General features: G+C 37.4%; 1 protein-coding gene and 1 pseudogene across 1 annotated transcript in view; both read right to left on the bottom strand.

The window, feature by feature from the left end:
* The window catches only part of RNF169 (ring finger protein 169), an 83272-nt gene that overhangs the window by 26282 nt on the left and 39350 nt on the right, over positions 1-17640 (bottom strand). The window contains exon 3 of the mRNA XM_067750345.1: positions 1661-1807. Within this exon, the coding sequence (XP_067606446.1) occupies positions 1661-1807 (147 nt within the window). The remainder of the gene's footprint in view (positions 1-1660; positions 1808-17640) is intronic.
* Positions 10579-17321, bottom strand: LOC137230538 (glyoxalase domain-containing protein 4 pseudogene; annotated as a pseudogene).

The following is a 17640-nucleotide window of genomic DNA, read 5'->3' as shown; positions in this document are numbered from 1 at the left end:
GTACAGGAAATTTTGCAAAACTGGCCATTGCCAATCAGGATTTGTACTTCCTGATTCCTTTTAAGATTAAATTTTAGGTTGATGTAATTAATTTCTACTTCAAAGATTACAGTGGCAAAAGAAAAAATAATTAGAGCAATTTCCCATCCTTGCTATGAATTAATACTAGAGATCATTTCCTGGAGGAAACCTAGATCTGGCAAGGCCAAAAACAATAGGTTCTTTCTATCAAAAGGACCATAGTAAAGAGTAAGCTCTCTTTGTCAAAATTGGTTTGTCCTAAAAAGAAATGTCTTTCTGGGCTGTTTTCCCTGAGGACACTAATGGACAGTCCTGTTGGGGTGAAGAGGCAGAGTCTGCGGTCTTTAGAGACTACAGACAACAGTTGGGGCTATTAGTCAGAAGACATACTATATGCACAAGACTATCATATATTTTATTCTTGCCTTCCTAGATAAACTGTATTCTCTCCAAAAGCAGTCTTTTTCCTTCTGTAGTTCCCAATGAACAGAGCATTGAGAGTACATAAGCATTTCATATTTGTTAAACTGAATCTTTTAGAAGGTTGGAATGCAAATGATTGTTTTTAACAATAATTAAATAGTAGCAATTATTATTATTATAACTGGGGTAAAAAAGCCCCACATATACATTGACAGTCAGCAAATACTATCAATCCAAGAAAGCTTAAGTAATCTCAAATTCTGAAGTTCAGGAAAAATGCCTTTGCAAAGAGTAAACCTAAAGCACAGAGAAATTAAGTAACCTGGCCAAAGTCGTACAATCTGTTACAATGCTGGGACCTGTTTAACAGGCAGACTTCAGGTCTAGAGATATTTTTTCCCTCTATTCTGGTATGTTGTCTGTCTTTATATATGGTAAAGTTTTATTAAATCCACCTAATTAAAAATATAGCCTGAAATACTAACAAGCCTGAATCACAAAACATTTTAATAGATATGACTCTAAAGGTATGCTAAGATATACATATATCAATAGAAGATGTCTAATCCAATATGAATTACTAAAGAAAAAAAAACAATTGTAATCATCCATTTGAACCATAATCAGTGGATCCTCCAAAAGTGCTTTCTTGTATTAGTTAAATATACCATTTACAACATTTTCCAGTAATTTGCTTGGTAAATAAGTAATGAAAAAAAATTCAGGCAAGATTTGGCCCATTAGAAGTATAATTAGGTTAAGTTTAAACTAAGTAATCTAATATTGAGGACATACTTTGTAAATAGAACTGTGCTGTTTGGGGCATTATAAAGAGTAAAGGGAAGTAAAATACAAACTATAAGGAAATCTAGTTGAGGATATAACACATACAGAACTCAGATGTCAAATAACAACTCATAAATCAAAATGACAATATATGTATAAAACTTACCACAAGTAGTAAACTATACTAGGTTTTTCCTCTCACTCACCTTTTCTCCCCACTGTTCCCCCTTAATCTTTCCACACAAGTCTCATTGCCCCATTCACAAATCATTTTCTCCAGCTCTCCACCTGAATGCTAAGTTCTTCACTACTCTTAAGCAGCACAGTCAATGACTGTTACTATTCACCAACAAAGGTTTTTCAGATCCACATCACCTGGGCTAATTGCTGATTTTGAGGCAGGCGTCCATCAAAAAGGTGATCTACTTACACGCTCTAGATTTGTCTTCAGTACTAATGGCTCATCTCTTTTTTTCTGTTCATCCATTTTCCTTTTTCCCATTTCTGTATCCTCTGGTAACAGCCTGTGGATTTGATCTTCAGAGGTTTTCTCCTCTTGTAACTTTTCTTCTCTCAGCTAAAAATACAAATCACACCAAGACAGTAGTTTTAGGCAACTATAGACTTAAAACCATCTTTTACTCAGTAGTCTATTAGAACAAACAGGAAAGTTTTGAGACTATTTTCTTATTTGCTATAAAGCCCTCTTAATTTTTAAGTCTACTTTTACTTGAATCTTGCCAAACATTCCCTTCATGGCTTAAGATTTAACTTCTCTGCATTCTTGAGCAATATGAAATCACAAAGGCTAAGATAATACACATAATCAAAAAATAAGGTTTATTCACTTAGCCAAAAAAGGTGGAACCTAAAAACTTTCCTTACTCCCATAAACCAGATATAACTACACTGGACCAGGAGAACAGCAAAGATGTAGGCCACAGAGGGCCAGAGAAGTTGGTCTAGGCAAGAAAGGTCTTTGGGCCTACTGGAAACAGAAAAAATGGCTTATCACATTTCCATCGTCCTGCAATTTATGTGGATCTTGTGATCCACAGGATAGGTCAAGATACATTGTCTACAAAGAAGGTTAAGGCAGACTAATATGCTCCTCATTTGGGGAAGGTAGCATGGCATTATGAAAATAAGATGGGTTTTGGAATTTAAAACCTGGGTTCTAGTGGTTCTGTCACTTATTTAGCAGCTATATGATCTTGGGCAAATGAACCACCATATGCTCACCTACAAAACAGGATAACTCTACTTACTTTGCAGATATCGTTGTAAGAAATAAATGAGATAATAATATAAAGTATTTACTGCAGTATCTTGCTATATACTTACAGTATATCAAGAGTTCCCTTTCCTAACCTCCCTTTATTCTCTTTTCATTGCCTAGGATTTTAATAAAATTTAAATGACAATGTATATGAAAGCAATTCTAGGCTATTAATATTTTTAATCATACTTATAAAATAAAACTAAAGAACAAATAAATATTTTTCATTGGCTGTCAACTGGGTTAAAAAACAAAAACAACAATAACAATAAACAACAATAAGATTTAGTCTTATCTTTCCAATTTCCACAGGTATGATTCCAATAAGCCTGAACTAGTCTTTAACATGCTGGGTCTAATTCAAGAGGTTATGAATATGCAAAGAACACCATAAACAATGTTACGTCAGGAGGAGACTCAAATGAAATAATGTACTCCCAACTCTGCCCAAGTCAAACAAGAACACAAGAGGAAGAAAGCTAACCCATAGCTAGGCAGAAAGCAAACCTGAAGTCTATGCTAACTGCCCACATGAAAGATCAATGCCTTTTTATGATCTTACATCAATGCCTTTTAATGATCTTAGATGACCACAGGCTACAAAGGGGCATTTCACTTTTAGAGGATAGAAAGGCAGAGTGGCACACACAAAAAACAGGTTTTAGCATCACGTTATCATTTACTGAACTCTATGTGTCAGGTGCGGAGCTAAAGCACTATTACATTATCTCATTATCTCTACTTTAAAAATTAAAAAAAAACTAAGGTTTAAAAAAATCTATGGCAAATTCACAGAGCCATAGCCTTGGAGCTAGAATTCAAACCTATGTTTACCTCGGTTGTTCTCAACCAAGGATGATTTTGCCTCTCAGGATACATCTGGCAATGTCTGGAGACACTTTTGACTGTCACAACTGAGGGGATAAGGTGTGTGGTGCTACTGGCATCTAGTGGGTAGAGGCCAGGAACTGCTACTAAACATCCGAAATGCATAGGATAGCCCCCAACAATATATACATACACAGACGTTGCTATTTTTAAAAAACTAAATATTAGGGCTTCCCTGGTGGCGCAGTGGTTGAGAGTCCGCCTGCCGATGCAGGGGACGCGGGTTCGTGCCCCGGTCTGGGGGAATCCCACGTGCCGCGGAGCAGCTGGGCCCGTGAGCCATGGCCGCTGAACTTGCGCGCCCGGAGCCTGTGCTCCGCAACGGGAGAGGCCGCGGCAGCGAAAGGCCCGCGTACCACCAAAAAAAAAAAAAAAACAAAAAAACTAAATATTAAATTTCCTGTTTTATGTATTTTAGTGTTATTTTGTTTTGTGCTTGTGTTTACATACTATGTTCTCTGGCTTTTCTAGTGTTTTAGAATGCATCCTTTGCCTCCTAATAATGTTTATGGCTGCTCTCAAAGTTTTTGACAATAAACTTGTGTGTTGTTGGCAAAACAACCTTCTCATTGCAATGTTGAGTCTCTGCTAACACAGCATCACCTTAAAGGTAAAAATTTACAAAATTGAAAAACCCATATATACATTTAAATCTTCACATGAATCATGTTGGTGTTTTCTCTATATTGGGTTCTGCAGATGCTTTTTTTTTGGTCCCTTTTGATGGTTATTTATAAGGACTTGAGAACTTGGTATCTAGGAAAGAGTTTTTATATTCAGCGAAAATGACTTGGTGTCAGAAAATAGCATATAAACTTGAATAAGAAGTATCAATAGCTGCTGTTTACTGAACTCTTCCATGTTTTGGGCATTAAGTTTATTGAGCTTACCTTATCATTATCATTTTATAGACACAAAAATTAACATTCAGTGGTTATTTCCTGAAGTCAGTGTTTGAATATCGAAGAGCTTAGATTTTAAAGCAAACCACTGGCTTCAAATACCACGGTTTCTCAACCTCAGCACTACTGACATTTTGGGTTAGATAATTCTTTGTTATGGGGAGCAGGTCAGAGTCTGAGTAGAAGGCTTATTCATGAATACTTTATTGGGTAGCAGGAGTTAAGGATCGAGTAGTATAACAAGGAGAGACAGCAAGCCAGTAAAAGTGGTTGGCTTGACAGTTGGCTACAGAAGACAATATGAGAAACTGTATGCAATGCAGCTCAAGACTATCAATCAGAAGTGAGAAAGGGGGAAGCATATATATATATATATATATATATATATATATATATATATATATATATATATATATATAGACTCCCACTTCCTGCTGACCAAAGTTTGCTCCACGGGATGTTAAATACCCCTGACGCTGGCTCAAGTAAGTTCTCATGGTAGGGACTGCAGCAGCAACCACAGAGAAGCCCTAGAGCTAAAAGCAAGAGGCAAGCAGTAGGAGCCAAAACAAAAGAGATCTCAGCTTGTACCAAGTGAAGCCGCCCACCACTGTAAGTGGAATGCTTATTACTGCCTCCATTTTTTTTTAAATTTATTGGCCACGCCCAGCAGCTCACAGGATCTTAGTTCCCTGACCAAGGATGGAACCCATGCCCCCTGCAGTGGAAGCGGGGAGTCCTAACCGCTGGACTGCCAGGGAAGTCCCTGCCTCCATTTTTAGACGCTAATTATTAAAGAAAAACTATTGATTTCTGTACAGTAATCTCATTCTCAGCCACACTATCAAGAGTACAATGTAATTTTTTTCCTCAAAATATCTTTACTTTTTCATCATTAATTTTTATAAATAAACGTTTTTGGTTTTTTTTTTGGCCAGGCCGCGTGGCATGTAGGATCTTAGCTCCCCGACCAGAGATCGAACCCCTGAAGTGGAAGCACAGAGTCTTAACCACTGGACTGCCAGTGAATTCCCAAAAATAAACTTTTAAAAATCAAAGCATTATATACAGTGTACAAATCATAAATGTAAAGCATGACAAATTATACAAAATAAGCACATCCATGTAACTACCACCCAGATCAAGAAACAATATATTAGCAGTACCCCTTGTGCCTATTCCTCACCCCAAAGTAACCATGATCCCAGCTTCCCACACCAAAAAGAATCATTTCATCTATTTCTGAAATTTATATAAGTGGAATCTTATATATGTATTGAATCTGTCTTCCTTCAGTCAACATTCCATTTGTGAGATTCATCCATGTAGTTGCATGTAGTAGGTTGTTCTTTCTCATTGTTTTATAGTATTCCATTGTTTGACTACAAAACAACAATTCTATTGTTAATGGATATTTGCATAGTTATTAATTTGTAGCTATTTACAAATAAACTGCTATGAACATTCTTGTGTATGTATCCTGATACACATATTGTTCTGTGCGGTATATTCTAAAAGAGAAGTTGTTTAGTCATAACGCACGGGTACACTGCCATAGTTTCCCCAAATTGGTTGTACAAATTACACTCCCACCCCAACCTGCAATGTAGCAGAATGACAGTTGCTCTCAACCTTGTTAACAGTATTGTTTATTTTAGCCATTTCAGTGCATATATATTGATACTGCATTATGACTTCAATTTGCATTTCTCTGATGACTAAAGATCTAGAGCAGCTTTTCATGTCTTTATTGACTATTTGGAAATTCTCTTTTATGATGTGCCTATTCACATCGTTGCCCTTTCTCCTTTAAAATATTTGGGATTTTCCCTAGTAATTTGTAGGAGTTATTTATATTTTTTGAATATGAGGCAGTTTTCAAGAAAAAAAATATACCTACAAGATACATACATACACCCACCCACACACCCACACTTTTTTTCCCCTCTCACGGTAGCTTGCCTTTTTTTTTTTTTTTTTTTTTTGCGGTACGCAGGCCTCTCACTGTTGTGGCCTCTCCTGTTGCGGAGCACAGGCTCCAGACGCGCAGGCTCAGCGGCCATGGCTCACGGGCCCAGCTGCTCCGCGGCATGTGGGATCTTCCCGGACTGGGGCACAAATCCGTGTCCCCTGCATCGGCAGGCGGACTCTCAACCACGGCACCACCAGGGAAGCCCGCTTGCCTTTTTCACTCTCCTGTTAGTGCCTTTTAAAGACAAGATGCTCCAGGTTTTAATACAGTTTAATTTAACATTAGTGTTTTTTATATCCCATTTCAGAAATTCTCTCATCGTATCTTTAAGGAGCTTATTATTTGACCTTTCACATTTAGATCTACAATCCACTTTGAACTGGTTTTTAAAAAATCAACTATGTTAAGGCATAATATACATACGATAAAATGATCACATGGAATGCATAGCTCGATGAATTTTGACAAATGTATATATCCATGTAACTGTATCCCTAATCAAGATATAGAACATTTTTACCACCCAAAAAAGTCCCTTCAAACCCACTAGTGGGAATTCCTTGGCGGTCCAGTGCCTAGGACTCCGTGCTTTCACTGCCAAGGGCCCAGGTTCGATTCCTGGTCAGGAAACTAAGATCCCACAAGCCTTGCAGCACAGACAAAAACAAAAACAAAGACAAATGACCAAAAAAAATCCACTTAAAAAAACCCACTAGTAATCAATCTCCCATGCCACTCAGCCCTAAGCAACCCTTAATCTTATAACTATGACTACAGATTAGTTTTGCCTGTTATAAAATCATACAGCATATATTCCTTTATGTCAGGATTCATTCACAGCATATTTTTGATATTCATCCATGTTACTAAGTTTATATTATATTCCTTTTATGGATGAGTTATATTCCATTGTATGAATATACCACAATTTGTTTATCCATTCAAGTATTGTACGTTTGGGTTGTATTCAGTTTGGGGCTGTTATAAAGCTGTTACGAACATTCATGTCTTTTTGTGAACAGATGTTTTTATTTTGCTTGTCTAAACAGCTACAAGTGGAATTGCTGGGTCAAGTAGTAAGTATATGTTTAAATTTATAAACTGCCAAAATGTTTCCCATGGAGGTTATACCATTTTACACGGTCAGCCCTCCACATCCGTGGGTTCCACCATCAGTGGATTTAACCAACCACAGATCAAAAATCAATCTGTCTTTGGTGGAACCCATGTACACCAATCCCACAGACACCAAAGGCCAACTGTACTCTGCGATTTTATATAAGGGACTTGAGCATCCATGGATTTTGGTATCCACGGGGTTTCTGGAACCATTCCCCCACAAATACCGAGGGAGGATTATATTCCCACTAACAATGCATGAGAGTTCCAGCTTATTTACATTCTCATACTCATTTGGACACGTGGAATTCTTAGCCTTTTAATTTTAGCTATTCCAGAGGATGTAGGGGATATCCTATATGTGATTTTAATGAGTATTTCCCTGCTGGTTAATTATGTTGAGCATCTTTTCATATGTTTAGTAGCATGTCTTCTTTTGTGAAGTGTCTATTTTCAATAAAACCTTTTATCCTATTTTTTAACCTTATTATCAGGTGCATGAGTTTTTTTTATAAGTTCTGGATAAAAGTCCACTGTTAGATACACATTTTGAGAATATCTTCTCCCAGTCTTTGCTCTGCGTATTTCTTAAATGAGTGGAGGTTTTTTACTTTAATAAAATTTAATATCATTTTTTTCTTCTGTGATTAGGATTTTTTCGGTTCTTGACTAGTAAATCTTTGCCTACCCCAAGGTCAATAACTTTTTCTTCTGTTTTCTTCTGCATAGTTTTAGCTTTTACATTTAGTCTATGATGCATTTTGAATTAATGTTTGTATATGGTATAAAGGAGAGATCAAGATTGACTTTTACTTATTCATAGGATATTCAGTTTGTTCCAGCACCATTGTTGAAAAGATTGTTCTTTTGCCACTGAATTACTTTTGTGCCTTTGTGAACATCAACTGACTATATATGAGTGGGTTTATTCCAGGACTATACTCTATTCTACTGATTATGTGTCTTTTCCTTATGCCGACACCATAGTGTCTTGATGATTATCATTTTAAAATCTGTAAGTAAAGTCCTCCAATAATAACAGTCATTAATCACAGACAACATGATCCTCCATGTAGAAAATCCACCAGAATCTACAAAAAAGCTACTAAAACTACTAAATGAGTTTAGCACAGTTGTAGGATAAAATATCAAAATATAAAAACCAACAGTATTTTTACATACTCGCAAGAATTATAACACTTACAGTAATATCCAAAAATGTGAAATACTTAAGATAAATCTGACAAAATATCTGGAAAGTGAAAACCACAGAACACTGCCAAGAGAAACTAAAGAAGACCTAAATAAATAGAAGAATACCATGTTGACGGATATGAAGACTCAATTATTGAGATGTCAGTTCTCCCCAAATTGATCTATAGACTCAATGCAATCCCAATCAGAATGCCAGCAAGTTTTTTTGTAGAAACTGGCAAGCCAATACTAAAATTCAGATGGATATACAGAGAACCAAGAAGCCAAAATAACTTTGAAAAAGAACAAAATTGGAGGATTAATACTAATGGATTTCAAGACTTATTATAAAGCTACAATAATCAAAACAGCATGGTATTGGTGTGAAAATAAACAAACAGATCAATGGTACAGATACAATACAGAGTTTAGAAATAATCCCATAAATATACGGGTAACTAATTTTTGACAAAGGTGCAAAAGGCAATCCAATGGAGAAAGGATAGTCTTTTCAACAAATGGTGCCAGAATAACTGGGAAATCCATACACACACCATATATAAAAACTCAAAATGGATCACAGACCTACATGTAAAGCCTAAAACTCTAAAATGTCTGGAAGAAAACATAGGAGAAAATCTTTGTGACTTTGGGCTGGGAAAAGAATTCTTGGATATAACACCAAAAGCAAAATCCACAAAGGAAAAAAAATATATAAACTGTATTTTTTTTTTTTTTTTTTTTGTGGTACGCGGGCCTCTCACTGTTGTGGCCTCTCCCGTTGTGGAGCACAGGCTCCGGACGCACAGGCTCAGCGGCCATGGCTTACGGGCCCAGCCGCTCCACAGCATGTGGGATTTTCCCGGACCGGGGCACGAACCCGTGTCCCCTGCATCGGCAGGCAGACTCTCAACCACTGCGCCACCAGGGAAGCCCTATAAACTGTATTTTTTAAAAAATAAATAAATTTATTTATTTTTGGCTGCTTTGGTTCTTTGTTGCTGTGAGCAGCTTTCTCTAGTTGCATCAAGCAGGGGCTACTTTCGTTGTGGTGTGCGCGCTTCTCATTGCAGTAGCTTCACTTGTTGCAGAGCATGGGCTCTAGGCGCAGGGGCTTCAGGAGTTGTGGCACGTGGGCTCTAGAGCGCAGGCTCAGTAGTTGTGGTCCACGGGCTTAAATGCTCTGCGGCATGTGGGATCTTCCCAGACCAGGCCTCGAACCCGTGTCCCCTACATTGACAGGCGGATTCTTAACCACTGTGCCACCAGGGAAGCCCTAAACTGTATTTTTTGAAAGTTAAAAACTTCTACCCATCAAAAGGCTCTAAGAAAATGAAAAGACTGACACACACTGGGAGAAGAATATTTGCAAAGCATATACCCGTTAAGACTTGTACCTGAAGATCTTTCAAAATTCAACAGCAAGAAAATACAAATAAACACATGAAAAGATGCTCAACATCACTGGTCATCAGGGAAATACAAATTAAAACCACAATGAGATACCACTACACACCAGTTGGAATTGCTAAAATTAAAAAGACTCACCACAGCAAACGCTGACAAAGATTGAGAGAAACCAGAACTTTCATACTCTACTGGTAGGAATTAAAATGGTAAAACCACTTTGGAAAAGTTTGGCAGTTTCTTAAAAAAGGACACACACCTACCATATGATCCAGCCTTCTCATGACTAAGTATTTACCTAAGAGAAAAAAAATTCTATTCTATACAAAGACTTGCATGTGAATGTTCACAGTAGCTTTATTTGTAATAGCCAAGAACTGGAAACAACCCGAATTTCTATTAACAGGCAAATAGATAAACATATTGTGACATATCCATACAATGAAATAGTATTCTGCAATAAAAAAGAATAAACTATTGATACATGTAATTAGTGAATGAATCTCAAAATAATTATGCTGAGTAAAAAAGCCAAATAGAAAGGCATACACAACTTATGCCAAAAAGAACAAACAGGTTAATTGGACTTCATCAAAATTAAAAACTTTTGTGCAAAGGACACGATCAAAAAAGTGAAAAGACAACCTATAGAGTGGGAGAGAATATTTGCAAATCATGTATCTGATAAGGATTTAATATTCAGAATACATAAAAAACTCTTAAAACTACACAACCAAAAGACAAACAACCCAATTCAAAACTAAGCAAAAGACTTGAATAGACATTTCTCCAAAGAAGATATAAAATGGTCAATAAGCACATGAAAAAAGGCTCAACATCATTATTCATTAGGGAAATGCAAATCAAAACCTAACGAGATACCCACTAGAATGATTATTTTTTTAAAACTCAGAAAATAACAAGTGCTAACAAGAACATGGAGTAATTGGAGCCCTCATACATTGCTAGTAGGAATGTAAAATGGTGCAGCTGCTGTAGAAAACAGTATGACGATTTCTCAAAAAATTAAACATTCAATTATTCCCATGACCCAGCAATTCCACTCCTAATTACATACCCAAAATAAAACCAGGAGTCAAACAGATACTTGTATTCCAATGTTTATTGCAGCATTATTCACAAGAGCCAAAAAGTGGGAAGGAGATGAAAGGATCAACAAAATGTGATATATGCATACAATGGGATATCCAGCCAAAAAAAGGAATGTAGTACTAAAACATGTTACAATGTGAATGAACCTTGAAAACATTATGCTGAGTGAAATAAGCCAGGTCACAAAAGGACAAATACAATATGATTCCACTTACATATCTAGAATAGGCAAATTTGTAGAAAGAAGGTTAGAGGTTACTAGGGCCTGGGGTGATGGTAGAATGGGGAGATATTAATGGGTACACAGTTTCTGTTTGGAGTGATCAAAATATTTCAGAAAAAGAAAGCAGTTTTGATTGCACAACACTGTGAATGTACTTAAGGCCGCTGAATTGTACACTTGAAGTGGTTAAATTGGCAAATTTTATGTCATATATATTTTACAGCACAACCTATTATATAAGTATCATGAAATTCCAGCTAGCTTTCTATCCTTTTAGATACTACAATAAACAATCTGGGGGCTTCCCTGGTGGCACAGTGGTTGAGGGTCTGCCTGCCGATGCAGGGGACACGGGTTCGTGCCCTGGTCCGGGAGGATCCCACATGCCGCGGAGTGTCTGGGCCCGTGAGCCATGGCCACTGAACCTACGTATCCCGAGCCTGTGCTCCGCAACAGGAGAGGCCACAACAGTGAGAGGCCCGCGTACCGCAAAAAAAAAAAAAAAAAAAATCTGTATGACAGGTTTCTCAAGGCAATATCCTAGTAGCAGGCTTCAACTAGTCTTCTAATTAGAATCAGGTAGTTGAACTGTCTAACAGCTAAACACAGGAGCAAACAGAATTCCTAGCCATAGGGCAAGGTGCCGTCAAAGGAATAGACTGTTGAGCTCGCTAGATTCTTAAATCCTGTTCATGGAAGGGTGGAGATGCCTATAGAATATTTGTAGCTAATCCATATATCTTGAATAATACTCATTTCACCATGAAAAATTATTTATCTTCATAACTGTAGAATCTGAGTGATGGGTATACAGGGGTTTTATTGTTCATTTTATTGTTTTTTTATATTTGTTTAAATATTACACAATTTAGAAATCATTTATAACATCCATTATGCAAGTTAAAAAACCTCAGATGCTGGGTGATTATAGAAATAATTGAAGGGCTTATAGGAGCCTATGCAGAGAAAGTTCTGATTATAGTCTCTCAAATGCTAAGTAACTACTCCAGAGTATGTATTCCCTATTAGTACTTCAATGTTAACTAGCCATCCTTAGAGTTTAAAGCAAAACACATATACACCACACTGTTTCAAATGAAATATTTTAAAATACATTTCATAACATCCAGAACATACTTCTTTCTACCACGGATTTTTAACACAAATTGCTTGTGTCCAATTGCTTGTTTTCAAATTTCCCTTCCCTCAGACACTATGAGCTTCTATCAACCTGGAACCATGCTATTCATCCTTGATTTCCCCCCTCCCACTTTAGTTCTGGACATAGGGCCTGTATTCAATAAGTTTAATTCCACAGATATTTACAGAGCACTACAGTCTATGTGTTAGGCATTGCTTTTAGTGCTGAGGATACAGCCCTGATCAAAAATGACAGCGCTGTTTGCATGGTGCTTAGATTCTATAAGAATGTGATCGAAATGAAAGATATGATGGGACTAATCAATTTTTAATAGGTCTTCCAACTAATATTCTCTGCAATACAAACTATACCTATTTTGGCGACTCTACCAGTCCCCATGCTTTGGGGAGCTTCTCTCAATTCCACAATAAAAGGTAACCAACCCGACAGTGCCATGAACACAGGGCTGGTGGGAAGAGTGCTGCTCAATGGCATTTTTTTTTAATTTGGATTTAATTGTTCTCATTAAATCTACATGCTTATCAAAATTCCCTCCATCCCCAACCAAAGATAATGTTCCATATAGCTGTCCCAGGCTGGAGAAGAATTTATTACTAATCTAACACAGTCACACACAGAATTTGCCCTTACAGTGACAGCGCAGATGTCAGCAAGAGTTCTCCTCTAAATGGACTGATAATGATAGGATTTTCTCTCTAAAATATATCAGAGCTCTCAAAGGTTAAAATACACAAATTTTCACCACTCCAGCCTCTTTGCCTGTATAGGAAACCATCAAGTTGTGAGAGCATTTATCACACATCAGGCCTCACAGGTGTTTGACAGGAATCACTAACGCCTGTTCCACGTGATGTCTTCAGTTAACCTGAAGCCTTTGGTTTATTTTGTGGAGCAAACCATTCATCTCTTTTAACTTCTGCCATTGCATCAGCCAACAATTTGCTTCCCTCTGGATCCATCTTCGAGAGTTCTCGAAACGCTTCTTCCCTCACAAAGCAAATTTCATGTCCATCAGGGTCAGTCAGAATGATCACTTGCACTGTTGCTTTCCCTGGAGTGTCCAGACTCACGAGGAGAGTCAGAATCTTCTGATTCTCCCTTTTTATCAAGTCTTCTAAGTCTGACAACTCTTTCTGGGGGCAAGAAAAGGCAATTCGTCCAAAAGCTGCTTGCATGATCAACTGCCCCCTGGATGCCCTGTAGCTCCAGCTTAAACTGGTTATCAGCATAGCCCAGCAAAACTCTGTGCTTCTTTTCATCTTTTTCATAAATTTTCATTCCCAGCAGATTAGACCAGTAGTTCAAGGACTTCTGAAGATCAGAAACTGCTAGAGTTACTTTTAATACAGGATCTGACTGAGGTGGACTGCGGTTCTGCAAATAGAATTTATATCCTCTGGGGGCTTTGGTTTCAAAGACACCTACTGCGACTTCATTGAGTGGCCACTCCAGCTTCCTGGCTTTGCAGACAGCCTGGCTAGAAGCAAGCGTGATACCCATGAAGTCACTGCCAAGCTACAGTCTCCGATGCCATAACTGTAAGTCAGTTCTGCAACAAAATGATCATCCTCAGGTCCAAATTCTATCACTGATTTACTCCATTTCCCATCATAAGGCCTTCATCCCCAGGACATCACAATAGAAACATCTGGAAGTGGTTTTCCACTTTGAACATGAAGTGCAGAGCCCTGAGAGTCGCTATGACCACCTACACTACCCACCCCTCACGGGTACAGCGCCGCGCTGCCCACAGGTGACACCAGCACAGTAATCCCAATGGCACTTTAAAGATTAGAGGCTCATGCATCCATAATTTTCTCATTTTCGTATCTACATTGGTAAAATGGTCCACCACCCTCTGATAGTAGACTACAGAAATAATTTGTGAGAGTTGTAGGACCTTCTAGCCTCATGGTGTTTCCTTCATCTTTCCCCTAACACACAACTAACAGATTTTTCCTATAAAATATTATATATAAAAACATATAGTAAATTATATGAGTTATACATATATAACTCATTTCCTACATTTTCTAGTTATCTCTGGGCCAAAGGTTCTCAAACTGGGACCCCAGACCCTTAAGAGGATTCACAAAGGTAGTGATGGAAATCTTTAATTTTCAATATATTTTTAACAATCTAACAAATCATATACTTATAGTCCATAAGGTTCTACCCACTAAATACCTCAATAAATAGGTTGAATACATTTTTGTTGCTTATCTAGGGCTTATTCTTTAATAGAAGACATTAACAATATTTTAAATTATTAAGGGGGTTATGAAAAGAATATATATTATAAGCTGATAAAGTTGGGGACCACTGCTTCAGAAACACTGCTCCAGACCATGATGAACTTGTTAGATATTCAAATTAATATCAGAACATTTCAATTTACTTTGGTATCTATAGTGATCAATGCTTTGCATCTTCCATCTGGTTCCTAGGCTCTCATTTGATACTAACAGTTACCACTTATATAGGGTCTAATTGGTGACTACTGCTGATGCTACCCACAAAAAGCAAGTGTTTGGGGTAAGTAAGGACTACTTGAAGCTTCCATCTCACAGAATCCAGAAATCATAGCAAATCTTGCATACAAGGCAAAAGCCATGACTTCTACTTGAACAATCACATAAATAGCACCAAAGCAACTATTTGCTCTTATGATTCTTACCTAATTTTAACAAACTGATAACACTATGCTCTCTTCACTTTAAATTCTTAAACACCTTTCAATTTAAATGTTATGTTTAGAATAAAGTATATTTAAATATTTATGCCAATATAACATTTTACAAATTTTCTCCTTTATGTAATAAAGTGTTTTAAATTATTTTAATATAGGTTTTAAATTATTACATGTGCTCTACAGAAATGCATATAAAATTAATTTTAAGCGTTCAAGTTTATACATAAATTGAACCAGCAGATACTAAGTCATATGTTTAGTTGCCAAGCTAAAAGGCTAAATGAAGGGGCGTGCACTCACAAGAAGTATAAAGTAAGAGCTCTAAATCATCGATTATGAAAAGGCAAAGACAGGTCTTCACTGTCCAAAGTTCAAGAAAACTGGGAATCATTTATGGTTCATACCACTAACTTTCCAGCTTCCAACCATGACTTTTTGACAGTCAGCCACTTCTCACTAAAATGAACAAATTAAAAAATGGCAGTAATGGAGGGGGGTTACTTTGCGCTAGATTTTTTCTTTTTTTTTTTTTTTTGCAGTATGTGGGCCTCTCACTGTTGTGGCCTCTCCCGTTGCGGAGCACAGGCTCCAGACGCGCAGGCCCAGCGGCCATGGCTCACGGGCCCAGCCGCTCCACGGCATGTGGGATCTTCCCGGACCGGGGCACGAACCCATGTCCCCCGCATCGGCAGGCGGACTCCCAACCACTGCGCCACCACGGAAGCCCTGTGCTAGATTTTTTTTAATTCCAAATTTTAAAGAATAATAATAATTCTTATATATGGATTACTATGTACCAGGCACTATTTCACAATAACCCTTTAAGCTAGGTACTATGGGGTCCACTTTACAGACCAGGGAACTAAGAAATGGAGAGATGAACTAACTTGCCCAAATTCACATGGAGAGTCAGCATTTGAACTTAGATGGCTCTTAAGCACTTTAATAAACTGCCTGTCAGCTAAGGGCAAAATAGCCACATCATTTGTATTGTGATTTACTGAGCACCTGCAATTTTTTTTAAAGTTTGACATAAACAAACAAAAAGTGGACTCTCAAATGTAAGCAGCAAATGAGGTTTTAAACTCTCATCTGAAACCAGAAAAATAAAACCAAGCTGGCAATTTTACTGAAAGTGGATTACCTGTGAATTTTTACACAGATTTGGATAGAGATGGGAAATTTTTAAAATTATCTTGTGGAATCTTTTTTAAATATCATATTTTTAAAAGTGATTTCTGATTCTTGAATGGTTTGGCTTTAAGTAAAATATTGGCACGCATGTAATATATCACAATGATATTTTCTGTTATTTTATACAGCCATTAAAAATGTTGGCATGGATCAAAATACACTGATATGGAAAGCTTCATATGATATGTTAAACAAAACAGTCAGTAAAAAGGGCATGTAAAGTGTGATCCTAAATCTATTCTGTAAAAAGTCTTAAGCTTAAGTTTATGATAAACATTTTTCCTTCCAGTTTTACTGAGATACAATTGACATACAGCACTGTACAAGTTCAAAGTGTAGCATAATGATTTGACTTACATACATCATGAAATGATTACCACAATAAGTGTAGAGAACATCCATCATCTCATACAGATTCAACATTAAAGAAGAAAAAATTTTTTCCTTGTGATGAGAACTCAGGATTTACTCTTAACTTTCTTTTTTTTTTAAATTAATTAATTTATTTATTTGGGGGGGGCATTGGGTCTTCGTTGCCACATGCAGGCTTTTTCTAGTTGCAGTGAGTAGGGGCTACTCTTCATTGCGGTGCGCAGGCTTCTCATTGTGGTGGCTTCTCCTGTGTGGAGCACAGGCTCTAGGCACATGGGCTTCAGTAGTTGTGGCATGCGGGCTTCAGTAGTTGTGGCTCGTGGGCTCTAGAGCACAGGCTCAGTAGTTGTGGCACATGGACTTAGTTGCTCTGCGGCATGTGGGATTTTCCTGGACCAGGGCTCGAACCCGTGTCCCGTGCATTACAGGCAGATTCTTAATCACTGCACCACCAGGGAAGTCCCTCTCTTAACTTTCATATACAGCAGTGTTAATTATATTTATCATGTTGTACATTACCTCCTTAGTACTTATTTATCTTATAACTTGGAACTTTATACCTTTTGACTGTCATCATCCAATTCCCTTTCCCACCACCTCCTGCCTCTGGTAACCACAAATCTGATCTCTTTTTCTGTAAGTTTGCTTGTTTGTTCTTGAAGTACAACTGACCTACAACACTAGGTTAGTTCCTGTTATACAACATAGTGATTCAATATTTCTGTACTCAAAATGATCACCATGATAAATCTAGTTATGATCTGTCACAATACAATGATATTACATAGTTATTGACTATATTTCCCCACACTGTACATTTCATACTCATGACTCATTTGTTCTGCAACTGTAAGTCTGTACCTCTTAATCTCCCTCACCTATTTCTTTCCTCC

Source organism: Pseudorca crassidens, chromosome 9, assembly GCF_039906515.1.
Source record: "Pseudorca crassidens isolate mPseCra1 chromosome 9, mPseCra1.hap1, whole genome shotgun sequence".
NCBI lineage: Eukaryota > Metazoa > Chordata > Mammalia > Artiodactyla > Delphinidae > Pseudorca > Pseudorca crassidens.
Note: the sequence above shows the minus strand (reverse complement) of the source record. Positions and strands in the feature narration are given on the sequence as shown.